The sequence below is a fragment of the Populus nigra genome, chromosome 11 (genome assembly GCF_951802175.1).
Source record: "Populus nigra chromosome 11, ddPopNigr1.1, whole genome shotgun sequence".
Classification (NCBI taxonomy): domain Eukaryota; kingdom Viridiplantae; phylum Streptophyta; class Magnoliopsida; order Malpighiales; family Salicaceae; genus Populus; species Populus nigra.
This window is the reverse complement of record NC_084862.1, coordinates 104,390-119,167: the sequence shown is the minus strand read 5'-3', so window position 1 is coordinate 119,167 and position 14,778 is coordinate 104,390. Positions and strand designations below refer to the sequence as shown.

General features: G+C 36.7%; 2 protein-coding genes and 1 long non-coding RNA gene across 4 annotated transcripts; 1 reads left to right on the top strand and 2 right to left on the bottom strand.

Moving 5' to 3' along the window:
* Window positions 1–4,975: 4,975 nt before the first annotated feature.
* On the bottom strand, window positions 4,976–7,757 carry LOC133706187 (calcium uniporter protein 6, mitochondrial-like). 2 transcript variants are annotated; one of them, XM_062131664.1, is made up of 3 exons: window positions 6,786–7,749; window positions 5,266–5,772; window positions 4,976–5,118 (listed from the first exon to the last, which is right to left on the bottom strand). In XM_062131664.1, exons 1-2 carry the CDS (start codon window positions 7,302–7,304, stop codon window positions 5,287–5,289), a joined length of 1,005 nt encoding a protein of 334 aa, XP_061987648.1. In that variant the 5' UTR covers window positions 7,305–7,749; the 3' UTR covers window positions 4,976–5,118; window positions 5,266–5,286. The 2 variants fall into 2 exon arrangements, with proteins under 2 accessions (XP_061987648.1, XP_061987649.1); XM_062131665.1 differs by lacking the exon at window positions 4,976–5,118 and having other exon boundaries at window positions 5,406–5,543; window positions 5,650–5,772; window positions 6,786–7,757.
* A 1,027-nt stretch (window positions 7,758–8,784) lies between these two features.
* Window positions 8,785–13,046, bottom strand: LOC133668756 (uncharacterized). Its single transcript, XM_062088740.1, has 9 exons — window positions 12,907–13,046; window positions 12,617–12,737; window positions 12,271–12,359; window positions 12,038–12,176; window positions 11,083–11,157; window positions 10,530–10,651; window positions 10,367–10,442; window positions 9,611–9,670; window positions 8,785–9,226 (listed from the first exon to the last, which is right to left on the bottom strand). Exons 2-9 carry the CDS (start codon window positions 12,713–12,715, stop codon window positions 9,089–9,091), a joined length of 798 nt encoding a protein of 265 aa, XP_061944724.1. The 5' UTR covers window positions 12,716–12,737; window positions 12,907–13,046; the 3' UTR covers window positions 8,785–9,088.
* LOC133668757 (uncharacterized) lies at window positions 12,893–13,773 on the top strand. Its single transcript, XR_009833792.1, has 2 exons — window positions 12,893–13,022; window positions 13,167–13,773. It is a non-coding gene; the product is annotated as an uncharacterized LOC133668757 (long non-coding RNA).
* Window positions 13,774–14,778: the final 1,005 nt, after the last annotated feature.

Genomic DNA, 14,778 nt, shown 5'->3' with positions numbered 1-14,778 from the left:
TGCCAATGGATGGTCGTTACCTTGGACTTGGCTAATCGTCAAGTCCAGGTGTCTTGGGTTTGACATGTTTTCCACACCCACGTGACCTTGGACTTGGTTGACTGCCAATTCGTGACTAACTATAAAGTCTAAGCGTCGCAGGGCTGACATGTGTGCCAAACCCATGTTTCTTGGACTTGGCTAACTGCCAAGTTCAAGTGCTTTGGGTTTGACAAATATACCAGACCCATGCCACTTTCCATTTGACTGACTGCCAAGTTCAGATGTCTTGAATCTGACATATTTTCCAAATCCATATGTTTTAAATAATCAAACAAAAGCTTAATAAAAAGTTAACTCCTTAATTGCCCCACCCAAGCCTTTAACATATGATTTTGCATCTAAAGGCTTAAGAGAGGTGCAAGTGACAATTGACCAATAAGCGTCTCGTCATCCTTTAAGATAAAAGCGAAAGGCATTTGTGTACCCAGCGGACATTAGATCATAACACTATATATTTCTACATTTCATTATTGTTGGCCTTCCTTAATGTTCTCTTTCCTCCTGAAGGTCACATACCATATATCACTGGGGAGATCCATTCACCCCTTGAAGATTAGTGCATGTAACACTAGGGAGATCACATTTATCCCTCAGAGAGTGGAGCATATAACACTTGAGAGATCACATCTATCCCCTAGACAGTGATGAATATAACACCAGGGAGACCATATCTATCCCTTGAGATTGATGCATATAGAAGAAAATAAAAAAATAATAGTAGTGAGAAGATGATACCAAAGTTTAAAGAAATTGAGGACTGAATTAAATATTTCAGAAAGAACAAGGACTATGCTGTAAATGGTGCTAAAATCCAGGGGTCCAATTACAATTTATCCACGGGCTTGATTACAAAATTATGAAACCCCAAGGACCAAATTCAAAATAGCCAATTGAATTGGAAAACGAAGTTGTTTCCTAGATAATTATTCATTGCCTTCTTCCTCAGCAACTGTTTCGGCAGTAAAGGCAGTGGAGACGTTTCAACAGTAAAAGCACTAAATTGCTTCAGTTATGAGGCAAGTTTCACGGCTACTATCCCTCTGCATTCCGTTACCAAGTCGACCGTTATCACTACATGGCATTCTCTAGCCTTAGAAAAGGCCACGATCAAGAAAAAAGAGAAGGAAAACACAGAGAACATGAGAGAGAAAAGGGGAAAAACAGGAGAAGAATTGAAAAAAACAGAGGGGGAAGGAACAAAAGTAAAAAAAAATAAAATAGAAAAGCAAACCGTTGTAGTCCTTCAACACGCCCTCAATTTTACCTCCAATAGTAACTCCAGGCCCATATCTTTAGCAAGTACCGGCATCTGGGGAACTAGAAGACAAAGGATGAATGAACACCAACAACAAATAACACAGGGGTCTTGAGCCAAGGACAAACGAGGACACAAAAAGAAGACCAGACGAACGTAAACATGAGAGGACTGAAAAATCCAAATTGCCAATAGACCCACAACTGCTCCTTTCATCTCCAAACCAAACACAGTAGTAGTCCTCGCTCTCTTTTAATCTCCATCAACACCGAAGCTTTCCTCTCAGCAATGTTTTTTTTTGTTTCCTTTAGCTCCAGCTCCACAGACTGGCCTTCGGCGCTACTTCCACAACTGCTAGATCTGCTGCTTGAAGAAGAAGGAAAGAACAACAAACTAGAACATATAAACAAATCTGAGAACATATCTGAACAAAAAGAAAAAATTAAAATCAACTATTTTTTGTGTGTTTTTTCCCTTGTTGCAGGTGACGGTGACCCTCACCGCCGACGTAGGAAGATAAAGAAGAAAAAGACGTTCCTGATCCACCGGTTTTGTTGCCTTCATCGGCAACGGCGCGTGAACCCACGCACTGCTAGTGGCGGTGGCTTGTGGAGCAACGCACCACTACTGTTTCTGCAAATTCAGAGGGCTTTCAACACTGTTCCTGGATTTTTGGGGGTTCATTTTGTAAATTTAAAATTGTTTAATGTGTTTTGGTTATTTTGAATTTTGATTAATTTGTAAACATGTAATGAGTGTATGCTTAAACATAGTAAAAAAGAGAGTGTTTGAGTGGGTATCTTTGTTATTATTTTTTGTATACATGTTTTTTTTATGATAAATCTAAAAAGAATAAAAAAAGAATAAAAAAAAGCAATTAAATGTTTTGATTTGCATATGACCAAGTGTCTTAAAAATATAAAGAAAATCATATTGTATTTCACATGAAAAATTAAAAATATATTTTTGCATGTATTTTGGGATTTAATAATTAGTTTATTAAAGTCTTGAGAATTTGATCTATATTTTAAAAAATACCAAAAAAATATTTTGTTTTCTTTTGGTATCCAGGATTACAATCTTATACGTAAGACATACTCTTGATATTAAATATAAAAGTTTGTTTTGTTTTTATTGATGCTAGAACAATTAGGTTTTCTTTACCCAATAAGATAAGGATCTCCTTACGAGAACTTTTCTTCTTTTTTTAAGAAGTCATTGACAAGATAACTTTCAAAACCTTTAAATCACATTAAACCATGAAGCAGCTTACCTCAAGTAGAGTGAGTTAGGAGTGTTAATACCTTTCCAAGCCACAACTAATCCCTTACCCTTGAATCTTTGACAAGACCAATACACTCGGGTTTCCTAGTGACCCTGAACCAAATACTAGGTGATGACTTCCAAGAATCAATCAAATCAACGATGAAAATTGCCATCGAACGTCGCGCGGGCACGTGCGATAGTGCACATAGCTTTAAAGAGATCACATCTATCCCTTGAAGAGTGGTGCATATACTATTGAGAAGATCACATCTATGATCTATCCAATGGAGATTGATGCATATAACACCGGGAAGATCACATCTATCCCTTGGAGATTAATGGGGTTATCATCCTAAGGGATCATTTGGAGTAAATGAAAAGTCATTTTGAATAAGTCATTCATATTTAAGAAACTTACATTCTTTTCAAGGATTATACATCCTAAGGTGATTTGACTAACAAGTATGAGAGAGGCTATTCAGGTATCCTAATTACTTCACTTGAAAAATCATTGATGTTGGTTGTCCTTGTAGATACAAGGAGGTTCATGTCGAAGTAAACTGACCTCTTCAACCAATATATGATTTTCCATAATTGCTTTACTTTAGACAAGCTTCTATCTAGTAAAATATAAAGTTTTCTTCAAATGACATGTTCCTTTACTCTTCTTTTTAAGGCTTCTAAGGCTACTGGCTCAATTAATTCTTCCACCTTAAGCATCTCCGTATTAAATCTCCTTAAATATGCTTGCGTTGACTCGCTCTCTTGTCAGGCTACACTGAAAAGCTTTGTAGAGGTTTTCTTGGTGGGTATGCTAGTGCTAAAACGTGCTACTAGCTTTATACATAGGTCACTGAAACCTTTAATAGAGTTTGGTTCTAGGTTGTTATACCAAGCACGCTGTCATAGGGGTGACATTGGGCTGCTGGTGACCTTTTGATGCCTCATGAGAAGGTAATGTTGTTGGGAAAAGAAATGAGTTTGAGTTTAATTATAAGATTATGATTAAGGTTCAAGAGTTGTCACTTAATATTATGGTTACTAGAGGAATTTATGGTTTGCGAGAGTCTAGGTAAGAGATTGGTTGTGCAAGGAAAAAACATATCACCTTCAGTGCACCCTACCTAAGGTAAGCCGCATTGCTGTTTGATTGTTTTTCTAGATCGGGTTTCTATTCGTTGGTTTTTTTCTAAAGTCTAAGACAGATCTCTCTTTATGAAAGAGTCTCTATCTCATCGGATTTAATCATAACCATTCTAGAGTAAATTTTAACATCGTGTTTATTTTACACCTTGTATCTTTAATACCTAAGGATGCATTCTATTATATAGTTTTACACCCCACAAATATTAAAGTCTACATCTAGATCCTAAAAAAAAATTAGTAAAGAGTTTTTGATATTTTGATCAAATCCTAATAAATAATCATAAACTGGTTATGATATTCATTTTGCATTTTAAAATATGAGAAAAATACAAAATTTTTTTTGAAACTGTGCTTGGAAAACTATTTAGGATTTGGCTGTATGTATGAAAACAAAATATTTTTTTTGTTTTGTTTTTTGCAAAGGAAAATTAATTTAAAAGTTTTGAAAATTTTTTTGGATTTTTTTAGAAAAAACTGGATATTTTAATACCAGATTTGTATCTTATAGTATAAAAATACGACATAATTTTTTTTTAATAGACTTTGGATCCTTATTTTTTCATGCTCAGGACATGAAATCTACTACTATTTATAGGAGTGAAAGAAGAGAATCTTATCTTCATTGCTGCTTAGATTATAATGAAGGAAAGGCCTCTCTTGCTGTAAGAATCTTATCTTCATTATGGTTCGCTCTATCCATAATGCAAATCTACTTTCCCGAAGGTAACGTCAAAAGGTAGATATACCTGAAGCTCCACTGCATCAGAGGCTACAGAGAGTTGTTCTATACTGGATTGGCTTGAGAGCTATGATGAAGGCAAGAGCAGATCCAGCTCTCTGCATTAATTGATGAAGGGATTTAGATATGTTGTCCTTCATATTTTCGTTACATGGCAATTCGATACGTAGATATGTTGCAGGTTTTACTGACATATTTTGGAGCATTTCAATGGGTCCAAAGAGGAATTGGTGATTGATCTACTAAGTAGCCTTGCAAGTGACTTCAAAATATTCAAGGAGAATGACCTGTATATGCTTTTGCAAAGAGAAGAGAGAAAAAAAGAGAGAAGAAAAACATAACTTAATCCGTACAGACAAAGGGAAAAGAGAGCAATAAAATAGGTACTTGCCAAATGCCAATCATTTGCGAGGTAAACGAGCTGCAAACTACATACTTGCATGATGGGTAATTACAAGAAATAATCATCAATAAACTACTGTCGAGTTCAAATTTCAGCAGGCCTATATCATCGTGGAATCAGATAGTAAATTCAAAGAAGGGCATGGGCATTAATGCTTTCAGCATTACAAGCTGTCCAACAAAAAATACACCAATTATCCAGCACTATTAATAACAGTAATTGTTTGTCATAGCATTCTCTTGGAATAAGAAGCTGCAGGAATGCCACCTATCACAATCAAAAAACGAGAAAACTTCGACAAATCAGCAAATATATTTTCTCAAAAGAAGAACGATGTTAATCATTTGGTAAGGCAGGAAGGACCAAGCTGGTTAGTGGGACAGATTCTCATGAAAACCCCACTTGGATTCTAACCTTTCAAAACAAAACAAGAGGTTATTGCTTGTGTATTGCATCATCCAGTTCCAGTTCCATCCCTGCACGTTTTTTAATAGAGGCAGTGGCATCCGGAGGTGATTTCAATTTAAGTTGTAGCTCCTTAAATCTCTCAACATCAAAATTCAGCTTCTTGAACAACTTCCTTTGCCTTGAGAGAAATAGCCTCTTCATCAGGTCTTGGTAAGTTGGATCTCTTGCAGTGATCAGGAAGTATGCATAACCTATGACTATGCTACCGGTTGTGCCAAAAAAAGCTATTGGTTCCATTACATCCCATGAAAATTCCCAAAATGTTAGCCGGAAAAACAACCCAACCTGTAATAAAGCTAAACACAACCCACTATAAAGGATGCGGCGAACCTGCTTATTTGCCAGCACATCAATTTCTTCTTTCTTCCCCTGAAGTATCTTTAGCTCCTCTCTTGCAGGGTCGTCCTCAGGAGTTAGAGCAAGCGGCACTGCTCTTCTAATCAGATATACCACCTGCAACATAGAATATTATCAAGGCACAACCAATCTGTAGTCAGGAAGATTAATATCCAAGGGCTAGGGAAAATAAAAAAGAAACAGTTTAAATCCCTCGTCTTGTTTAAATGCAAATTCATGCACTTTCTAAATCTGTACCAATGGCATTGTATAGATAAACAAGTGAAAACACAAAATAAAGATCTCGTTGCTTCAGCCTGATTTAAGTTGGGTGCCCAATGACAACAAGACATGCTATCTTTAGAAGTCAAAATTAGTGTGCTTCTGCATATGAGGTACCAAGACACAAGCAAAAGCAAATTATAATGAATATTAGCAGACAAACTCGCTGCCAAATGCATAAACGGTTAGTGAATAAATAAAATCTACATGTTTATCATTCTTCTGACTTCCTTTGCTGCACCCTATACACAGAGAGGATTGTGAATATCCCCGATTGTCATTCCAATAAGCAAAGAAAGAAGTAGATCTGCTTCTCAAAATTACATTTTGATGAAAAGCAAGAAAATTAATAGAGCATTTACATCCCTTTTCTCAGCTAATATTATATTACTAGTAATAGAGATGAAATTTGAAAAGGTACTGAATGAAAGGAGAGAAACAAATAGAAGAAGCATAAGCTCGGACAGTAGAGAAAATATAGGTAGATAGAAATAAGCGATATGGGAAGGTAGAGAGAAGAATTGATAGTAACTTTTCTACTATATAATTGTGATGAGCGCTGGAACTTGAAAATCCCTTGATAAAGGAAAGCGAAATAAATGATGGGAATTCCACAATCAGATTAATAAAAACAGTGAAAAGAAAGATTGGGGGGGGGGGGGTGGAAGAAGAGAAGATGCGGTGTCTCTCTACGCAGTGGGAGTCTGCCCCACCACCACCACCCCAATCCACCCGAAAAGTAGACTAGCAGGCAATTGATTGAATGCAAACATTAGCAATGAAAAACATATAAAGGTATAAATAAAGGAAGAAGGGTAGAAGAAGAGGTATGGCTAGTGGCTACCTACCTTATCAGGATGAAGATAGACTTTGTCACCGAAGAGAAAGACGACACCAGCATCGTCAAGGACACGAGCAAAAGTAACGGCTTCATCATAAGATCTGGCAATACCCATGCTTTGGCAGGCTTCAAGGAGGTCTGAGTATGGGATAATTTCCTTGGTTTCCATGCCAAGCTTCATCTTTAGAGCCTCCACATTCACCAGTCTCATCAGCCTCTTCGCCTCCGCACATGTTATCAAAACATTTTTATTACTATCACTGTTACTATTATTAGAGGAGGGTGAAGAATCATTATCATTAGCATCAGCATCGATCATGGAAGAAAAACAAAAGGATGTGATTTTGCTGCAAAATGGTGTTGCAGCAGCAGCTCCTCCTCCTCTACCAGAAAAACAAAAAGAATAGGCAGAGGAAGCAATAGTCCTGGTGACGCATCGCGGTGATGTTGAAAGGGATTTGTTGGCCGCCAATAGGGTGCGCTTCAAAACCCCAGAGGCAGAGGAGGACCACAATCTGCTCCACATTGTTTCTTTTTTTTTTTCCTTAAATCTATCTCTTTGGATTGGTACTATATAATAAATAGTTTGGGTCTTAATAGTTACCAGAACTTATTGGCCTTTCTTCTTTCTGACTCTTCTCCATCACCTCTCATGATCTCTGACACATCTACACAGACAGACAGACAGATCTGTTCTTTCTTTTCCTGAAAGAAGTAAATAGTATCTACCTTATACTTAATTTCTCAAACAAAAGGAAGTAGGGAAGCCAGCCTTTAGCTTTTAGCAACAGGGAAAAGTGAAGGGGAAGGAAAAAATTAAACCCGAAGGGAAATCGGAGGGGGAGGGGAGGAAGAAACAGGCAGTTGGAAACTGTAACTATTTATAGTGTTGAGAGGAGAGGGATGACTGTTAGGTTAGGGTAGGACCAGGCAAATTCAATGCAGGCGACCAAAAAGAAATGCTTAAAAATGAGACCAAACAAAACAAAAGGACGTACATGTGCACTGCAGCACGAGCTGTGGGTTGGTGTGAGTCGTGTGACTTCCCTTGCTTGTTACTTCGTTCCTTCCTACAATTGAAAATATAATAGAGTTAAAGTGATTTTTTTTTAGAATTATATTAAAATAATATATATTTTTTATTTTTTAAATTTATTTTTTACTTCAGAAAATATTAAAAAAATAATTTTTTAACTTTTTAAAATTTCTTTTGAACAAAAATACTAAACACGCCCAAACATATAACCATAATTTGCTTGCGCCGAAACTATATTTCATCATGTTTAATTTAAAAAACTATTAAATTAATATTTTTTTCAATAATTTTACTAATATAAAAAGTAGTAATAAATTTTTTTTAATATATTTTTACATAAAAAAACCTTTGAAAAAATATTCAAAAACAAAAACCGCTCCTGTGAATAGCCGACTAGGAGTAAAAGTTGCATTTGCAATTGCATGGAAGCTTAAAATTCAATTGAATTAGATTTTAGCTTATTACACGTCCAGGGCAGGGCAGAACTCTATACAAAGAGATACCATCAAATACGACAACAATAGTGCCTCCTCCAAAACCACAACTACCCATACAGACACGGGCGAGGCCTTCCAAGTTTGACCCCCACCACCCCCACGCCCACCCCCACCCCCACCCCCACGATTATCTCCCTTCTCCACCCACATGCCTTCGGTTTTGGACTCATCAATAGAATAGATTAGATTAGATTTATTAGCACCCACTCTTGGACCAACCTCTTTCCTTGCTCTCTTTCTTCCTATTTATTTAATACAGGAAAGCTCTTCTATGATGCTACTTATTGTCCAAAGGGAGCAGCCAAGCATGCTCAAAGAGGAAGGAGTTCTTTTTTATTATTATTATTATTTTAAATTTTCATTTTGTCCTTTAAACTCCAAAGGGATACGATTTTGTTTAAAAGAAAAAAACAAATTCCAAGTTGAGATCCACAACAAATCCAATGACACATCACACATGACAAAATGGAGAATGTTACTAAATCTTCACCTCTACTCTCTCTTTTTCATATTTAAAAATCCACAGCTATATGGCACTCAAATCCAAATGGAAAAACAAAACGGACTACTTTGCAGCTCAAACCAGTACAATGGGGTAATCTCAGGTCTCCCAAGTATGAAATGGAAGCTATTGTTACGGTATGCAACAATACACAGACCTCAAACCCTCCACAAGTCTGGGCTTAAAAGCTATTGTTGAACCATCACTAACTAGCTGAGTTAACAACTATAAATGTGCATGCGTGGTCATACCACAAACCAAACGGCGGGGTTGGGTCACTGACCATGTCTAGCTTTAGACAAGGTTTTCATCAAACCTTTCACTATCTTCCAAAACCATAACACATTCATCACTGCCAATGTCCCAGGTATCACAAGAATGCTATAGAAGCCCAATGGAAATATTTGCTTGACCTGAAACAAAGGAATGTACGAAATGAGGGAAAGAGAGACCAGCACCATGGTAATTTGTAACCCAAAAATTCATACAACTACTTGCCAAGATAATTGCATCATCCTGAATTTACACCATTTCATTATCAGCATATCACAAAATCACAGCCACTAAAATGCACAGAACGAAAGCAAATATTATAAGTATTCTGATGCCATGTCAATTCCAAAACTTGAATAGAACATGTCAAACAACCTGTTGGTTAACGAAAGCAAATATGATATGTATTCTGATGCCATGTCAATTCCAAACCTTGAATAAAACATGTCAAACAACATGCTACATCTATACCTGTTGGTCATTGAAACTCATTGATAAGAGTCAAACTGAGATGCATCACTCACCTGATCAAAATGGATAAACATGTGGCTGAAGAAGAAGATGAACAAAAGAATCCTTGCAACCTGACCACATCAGCAGTTATTGTTACCATTATTGAGCCACATTAAAGAGCAGTAAGAACAATATGACACATGGTGACATTACAGAGCTATGTGGAAAAGATAAAGGACAATCATTAAGTTTGGAAACCTGTCATGATTCAGTCCCAAACTCAATCATATCATCTTCTACTGTCTGTTTTTATGATCTAACTATCAAAACAGAACCAATCCCCATATAGGAATGGCATAAACTGGCCTCTTAAGGGTCCTCTTAACTAAATTGATCCCATAAGGCTGCCAGAATGTTACTCTCTCTCAAAAAAAGAAGGCATAGGAGAAAAGGGCATTTCAAAGTAACATATTGAACTTGGAATCATGCAACTCATCATTTTCAAAAGGCATGCTCTTAATCATCCACCTTCGGTGCCTAGAATAAAATGGGGTTTCTCTCTTCCTTTTGACCTTAATGCTCCATTTATGGAGACAAACAAGTCATGGTCTATTCATTTCCGCATCAACACAAATTTGAATAAGTTCAACACTCAAATATCATGTTAAGTAGACTACAAGCACAAGAAGGCAATCATAACATCTAATATGGCTGTACTTGCAAAATAAGTAATGAAGTATGAAATGAATTCCACATCACATGTGCATAACATACAGAAATTGCTGCAAGACAACTGAAATAACCAGGATTTTAATGTGTGTTAGTACCAGCCACCCCATGAACAATAAAACTCCATTCCAAATGTACAATTTAGAGCTCTTCTGACCAGCAACGTCCAAATACCTAAATTTGCATCCAGCAGATTAAGGAAGCGCTAAGAACCAAGTAATCATAAGGAAATTATGGAACACCTTCAAATGATAACCTTACCATCTTAAATTTACAAAGGGAGTTGTGATCTCAGAAAAGAGAACCATTAGTATGTAAATCTGTGCTTGACCACTTAGGAGGGCGAGGATTATGGAGAACATGGATAGTCCATGGTGCAAAAGCTTATATAAATAGAGGAGATCATTAGAAATTGGTTCTTATGATATGCCACTGAAAATCAAAATCTCACACAAATAAAGAATATCAACATCATTAGCAAATCGTTTATAGGAACTAATAAAGAACAAATCAAAGGGTATGAAGTCGACTTGACTTCACAGGTAGGCAAGAGTGTCTGCCAATCTTGTTCAAACAAACAAATTATTGATAATGATGATGATTAAAACAGAAAATTTTGCTGCGAGTCTATTAAGGTTAGAAACCAAACAATTCAATTCACAGTTCATAATATGGTTACTTATAATGACAGTCTCAAGAGGACTTCTCTTTTTCCTTATCTTTTCCTTGTTTGTTGGAAAACGAATAGACAGGCTCAAGGCTTGGAAAAAAAATTGATTAAAATGTTCATCCACCATATACTCTTTATACTTACATACTCCATACCACCTAATGCTGGAAAATGAAATAGAATCATTGCCAGATCTGACAGAAAATAGCCAATGGATATCTGCACAAAACCCAGTAAAAATGAATTAGGAAAGACAAACAAAAAATTCCTCTCAAGTTATCAGACATTACTGAAAATATGTAACCGATTCCTATATAATGGTGAGCTCATTGTTCCAAATACTTGATCAAATATGGCAGTGTATATCGACAGTTTTAGTAAATTAAACCTCTGCCAGATGATGTTTCCATACATATATTTCTAAGCCTTCACTCTGGTAGGATTGTAAATGGATAGCATTTTAAGCAATATATCAATGCGATATGTTACAAAAGGATGGTTCTTCACTGAATTTAATATTGCAATGAATTGGACCAATGCACTTCAACTGAAAAAGAATCCTGTACACCATGTTAACTATTGATATATTTCTTAGACAACAGAAAATTGGTCTCCCAGTGTATGATTGCTCCCTCAACATGCCATTGTTCACAAGTACACATGTGTACATGACATACTGAGAAAAGCTGCTCATATTAGTCAATCCATATACGTAATCAGTGTGTTATTCAAGATGCAGTTGAAACTATCAACTGACAGGATTCTAGCAGTCCAACAAACTTTAACTAACAATTATAAATTTGAACTATCTAGATGCAGAAAGTCAAAAACATTTAGTGGAAAAAGAAATCCAGCTTTACATCGGAGGCTCATGCAAACACAAATCAGGCATTGATGGAACATAGATATACCATAAAGTGATAACTAGTATGCTTGGCATGCAAAGAAATAATGTTCATCATGACCATTGGTGAAGATGCGACAGTGAAGTCGATGTTCATAACGAAATGCAGACATGACAAATTAATTGCTAAAAGGGATAGAAATTATGAGAGATGAAAAATTAAAGAAAGAAACCCTATAATAACTTTCAGCTTACCCCCAATGTGGAGTTTGATAAAGTAGAGGTTCTATTAACAACTAATTCATCTCTAGAATCCTCATAAAAAAGACCCGATAACAGCAGGAGGTATAGAGAAGCTGATGCAACAAAGAGAGCATGAAATGTCGAGAACCCTCTGTTTCGTAAAGGCAATCAAAGTGAGTTTACGCCTCTAGAGAGCTTGAAAATCAAAAATAAAAAAGAAGGATGAATGTGGAATGTGATTGTACCGGTTATTCCATTCAACTTTCTGCGCATCAGTGAGTTTCCCATAACCTTTGAAGTACAAACGGCTAACAAAAGCTGTTAATTTGTAAACCTTCATGGGAAAGATTGGAGTAAGTGAGTACAAATGATGTGAATAAATGCTAAGATTTGTTAAGCTAACAACAGGAAACAAAATGCAAGTGCAGGGAAAATGAGATAAAAAACCAACCGAACAAAATTACATGACTGATTTGCCATCTATCAAAAAGAATTTTACTTTACTGGACAAAAATGGGCTTGTAATACAAACCCTAGGTGGGGAAATGGTAACAAACAAATTAAAGTAGAAAATTGAAGAGGCACGCTTACAATTCTGCAGGCAATGATGCCAGACAAGACGGAAGACAGCAGATGAAATTGTTTGGTTGCAGTGTCAAGTGCACAAGGAAAAGACAAGGCCGCCGCCATACTAGACTTGCTACTAGTCTTTCTGGATGGAAATATTTTATAAGAGATCAAAGACAGGCCACATGTCAGACTAATCTAATCTGAAACTGAGTTGCCCAAAATTATGACAAAAATTGAACATAAAAAATATGAGGTAGGCGATGTATAAATAGTATGGATATAATTAGACATAGATATAATAATGCACTCACATATTATTTTTTTTGGGTCTTGTAATGGCGAAGAAAGTCGGGTAGTGAAGAAGAAGAAGAAGAGACTAACAACTGGTACCCGCCTCCGCCTCCGCCTCCGCCATTAGCAGCATAATGTATTATTTTCTCCGCCCTCTTAATGCTATCTGTTTACTGTACTACTACCACAACCAGACGCTTCGGTTTCGAATTGTTATAAAATTAAATGAACAGCTTTAGAAATATTTTATATACCATCTTTTTGTCTTTCTTCTATCCAGACTCTATCACTATGTAGTACCGGAAAAAGGGTAAACTTTGGACGGAGCGGGGTCAAACAGATTACAAATATAGATGGAAGGAGAAAGACGATATCGGCTTTCTTCTCCGACTGCTTTCCTTGGGTGTGTGTGGATCGTGGAACCAACTGGATGGGTATGGGCCTTGCGTAATACTTCGTGTGTTTATCTATTTGTTACGGAGGCCCAAGGGCTACAGTAAGATATGGCCTGATGATCAATATGCCCGCAAATATGATCACAAATTAATCATTATGCCACTACACTCAGAGTTCTGATCCCCTGACGAGGAGCCAGATAGACTAGAAATCAGCAGCGAAGGCAGAAGCAGAAAAAAATCCAAGCAGGAAGAGGATTTTCAGCAGCAGTAAGTCAGCAACCAGAGGCAGATTCGTTGTGGCAAACAGAGAGGGAGAAAGAGGAAATATCCTACAAAGAAAAGGACAAGGAAAGTCCACTATGAGGTGACCATCGGTCAATGCAAGGTACCTGATAAAATGATCACCTCTATGGTATTTTCTGTATGTAACACAATGTTGTAGATACCGAAGTTGTATTGATTAGGATACAGATGATCCTAATTCAATTATTTTCTTTGCTTTTCACGTTGCATTAACTTTTCTAGTCATCACTAATCAGACAGCTTCAAATAACTCTGAAAATCTTAACCAAATTGGATCATTCACGCTTTAATATTCCTGGTTCACAGAGGAGCTATCAGCTCACAAAGGAGAATTGATAGAAGATCTGTAGTTTATATGCAAGAGGGAAAACTTGCTTGCAGAAGGCAGTCAAGATGATGAAGCAAACACAAAAATATAGAAGATTTGATTAGCGAAAATAATTACAAATGTGATTATTAAATTTACGGTTTTATTTTTTGCAAAAAAAAACAAAAAAAAATATGAAAGCATAATAAAAATTAACACGTAATTTGAAATAAAACAATAAATCCAAAAACAAAACCTAGAAAAATTAAAAAAAAAAATTCAATCCAAATAGAATATTTTTAGGCATAATTTCGAGAGATCTAATGATATGAGAAAATTTTAAGCTCATATCCTTATCCAAATAATCTTGTTTCTACAAGTTCAGTGTCCCTCTCATTGTTTACCTAAACTCAAATTATTGTGGATTGAAGTAGTGTAATAACAGAAGTGTCCTTGCTGAAGAAACTTGCTAAATATGCAGTAGGAACGAGATTGTTTTTCCATGGGATGCATTTAGCTTTGAAAAAATGATTAAGAACAAGATGGCCAATTCAGATTTTGTTGGAGCATAATAAGGTTGTCAGGCCCTAGGCACTAGAGGGTGGCAAGACTGCTAGCCCCAGGCGATGGGGTCAGGCATGACTACCATATCCTAGATGCTTGGGTTAGGTAGAGCATCCAGACCCCAAATGCTCGGCTCGGCTCTGGGGTCTAGCGCTTAGATCCAGGGCTTTTGGGTTTGATGGTAGGATCCAAGGCTCTTGAATCTGGTGTCCGGCCCCTAGGTTCTTGGATTCGACGATGCAGCCAGCTCAAGGCTCTTGGGCTTGGACTTGCAGACCGACCCAGGGCTCTTGGGTTCGGTGATATGACCTAAGGCTCTG

Excerpts from the sequence above, each read along its gene's own strand:
- LOC133706187 (XM_062131664.1), bottom strand. The coding sequence starts at position 7,304 with ATGTGGAGCAGATTGTGGTCCTCCTCTGCCTCTGGGGTTTTGAAGCGC. Across the intron at positions 5,773-6,785 it reads TCTATCTTCATCCTGATAAG|GTGGTATATCTGATTAGAAG; the intron begins GTAGGTAGCCAC and ends TCTATGTTGCAG.
- LOC133668756 (XM_062088740.1), bottom strand. The coding sequence starts at position 12,715 with ATGGCGGCGGCCTTGTCTTTTCCTTGTGCACTTGACACTGCAACCAAA. Across the intron at positions 11,158-12,037 it reads TATCAAACTCCACATTGGGG|ATATCCATTGGCTATTTTCT; the intron begins GTAAGCTGAAAG and ends GGTTTTGTGCAG. Across the intron at positions 9,671-10,366 it reads TATTGTTCATGGGGTGGCTG|GTTGCAAGGATTCTTTTGTT; the intron begins GTACTAACACAC and ends TGATGTGGTCAG.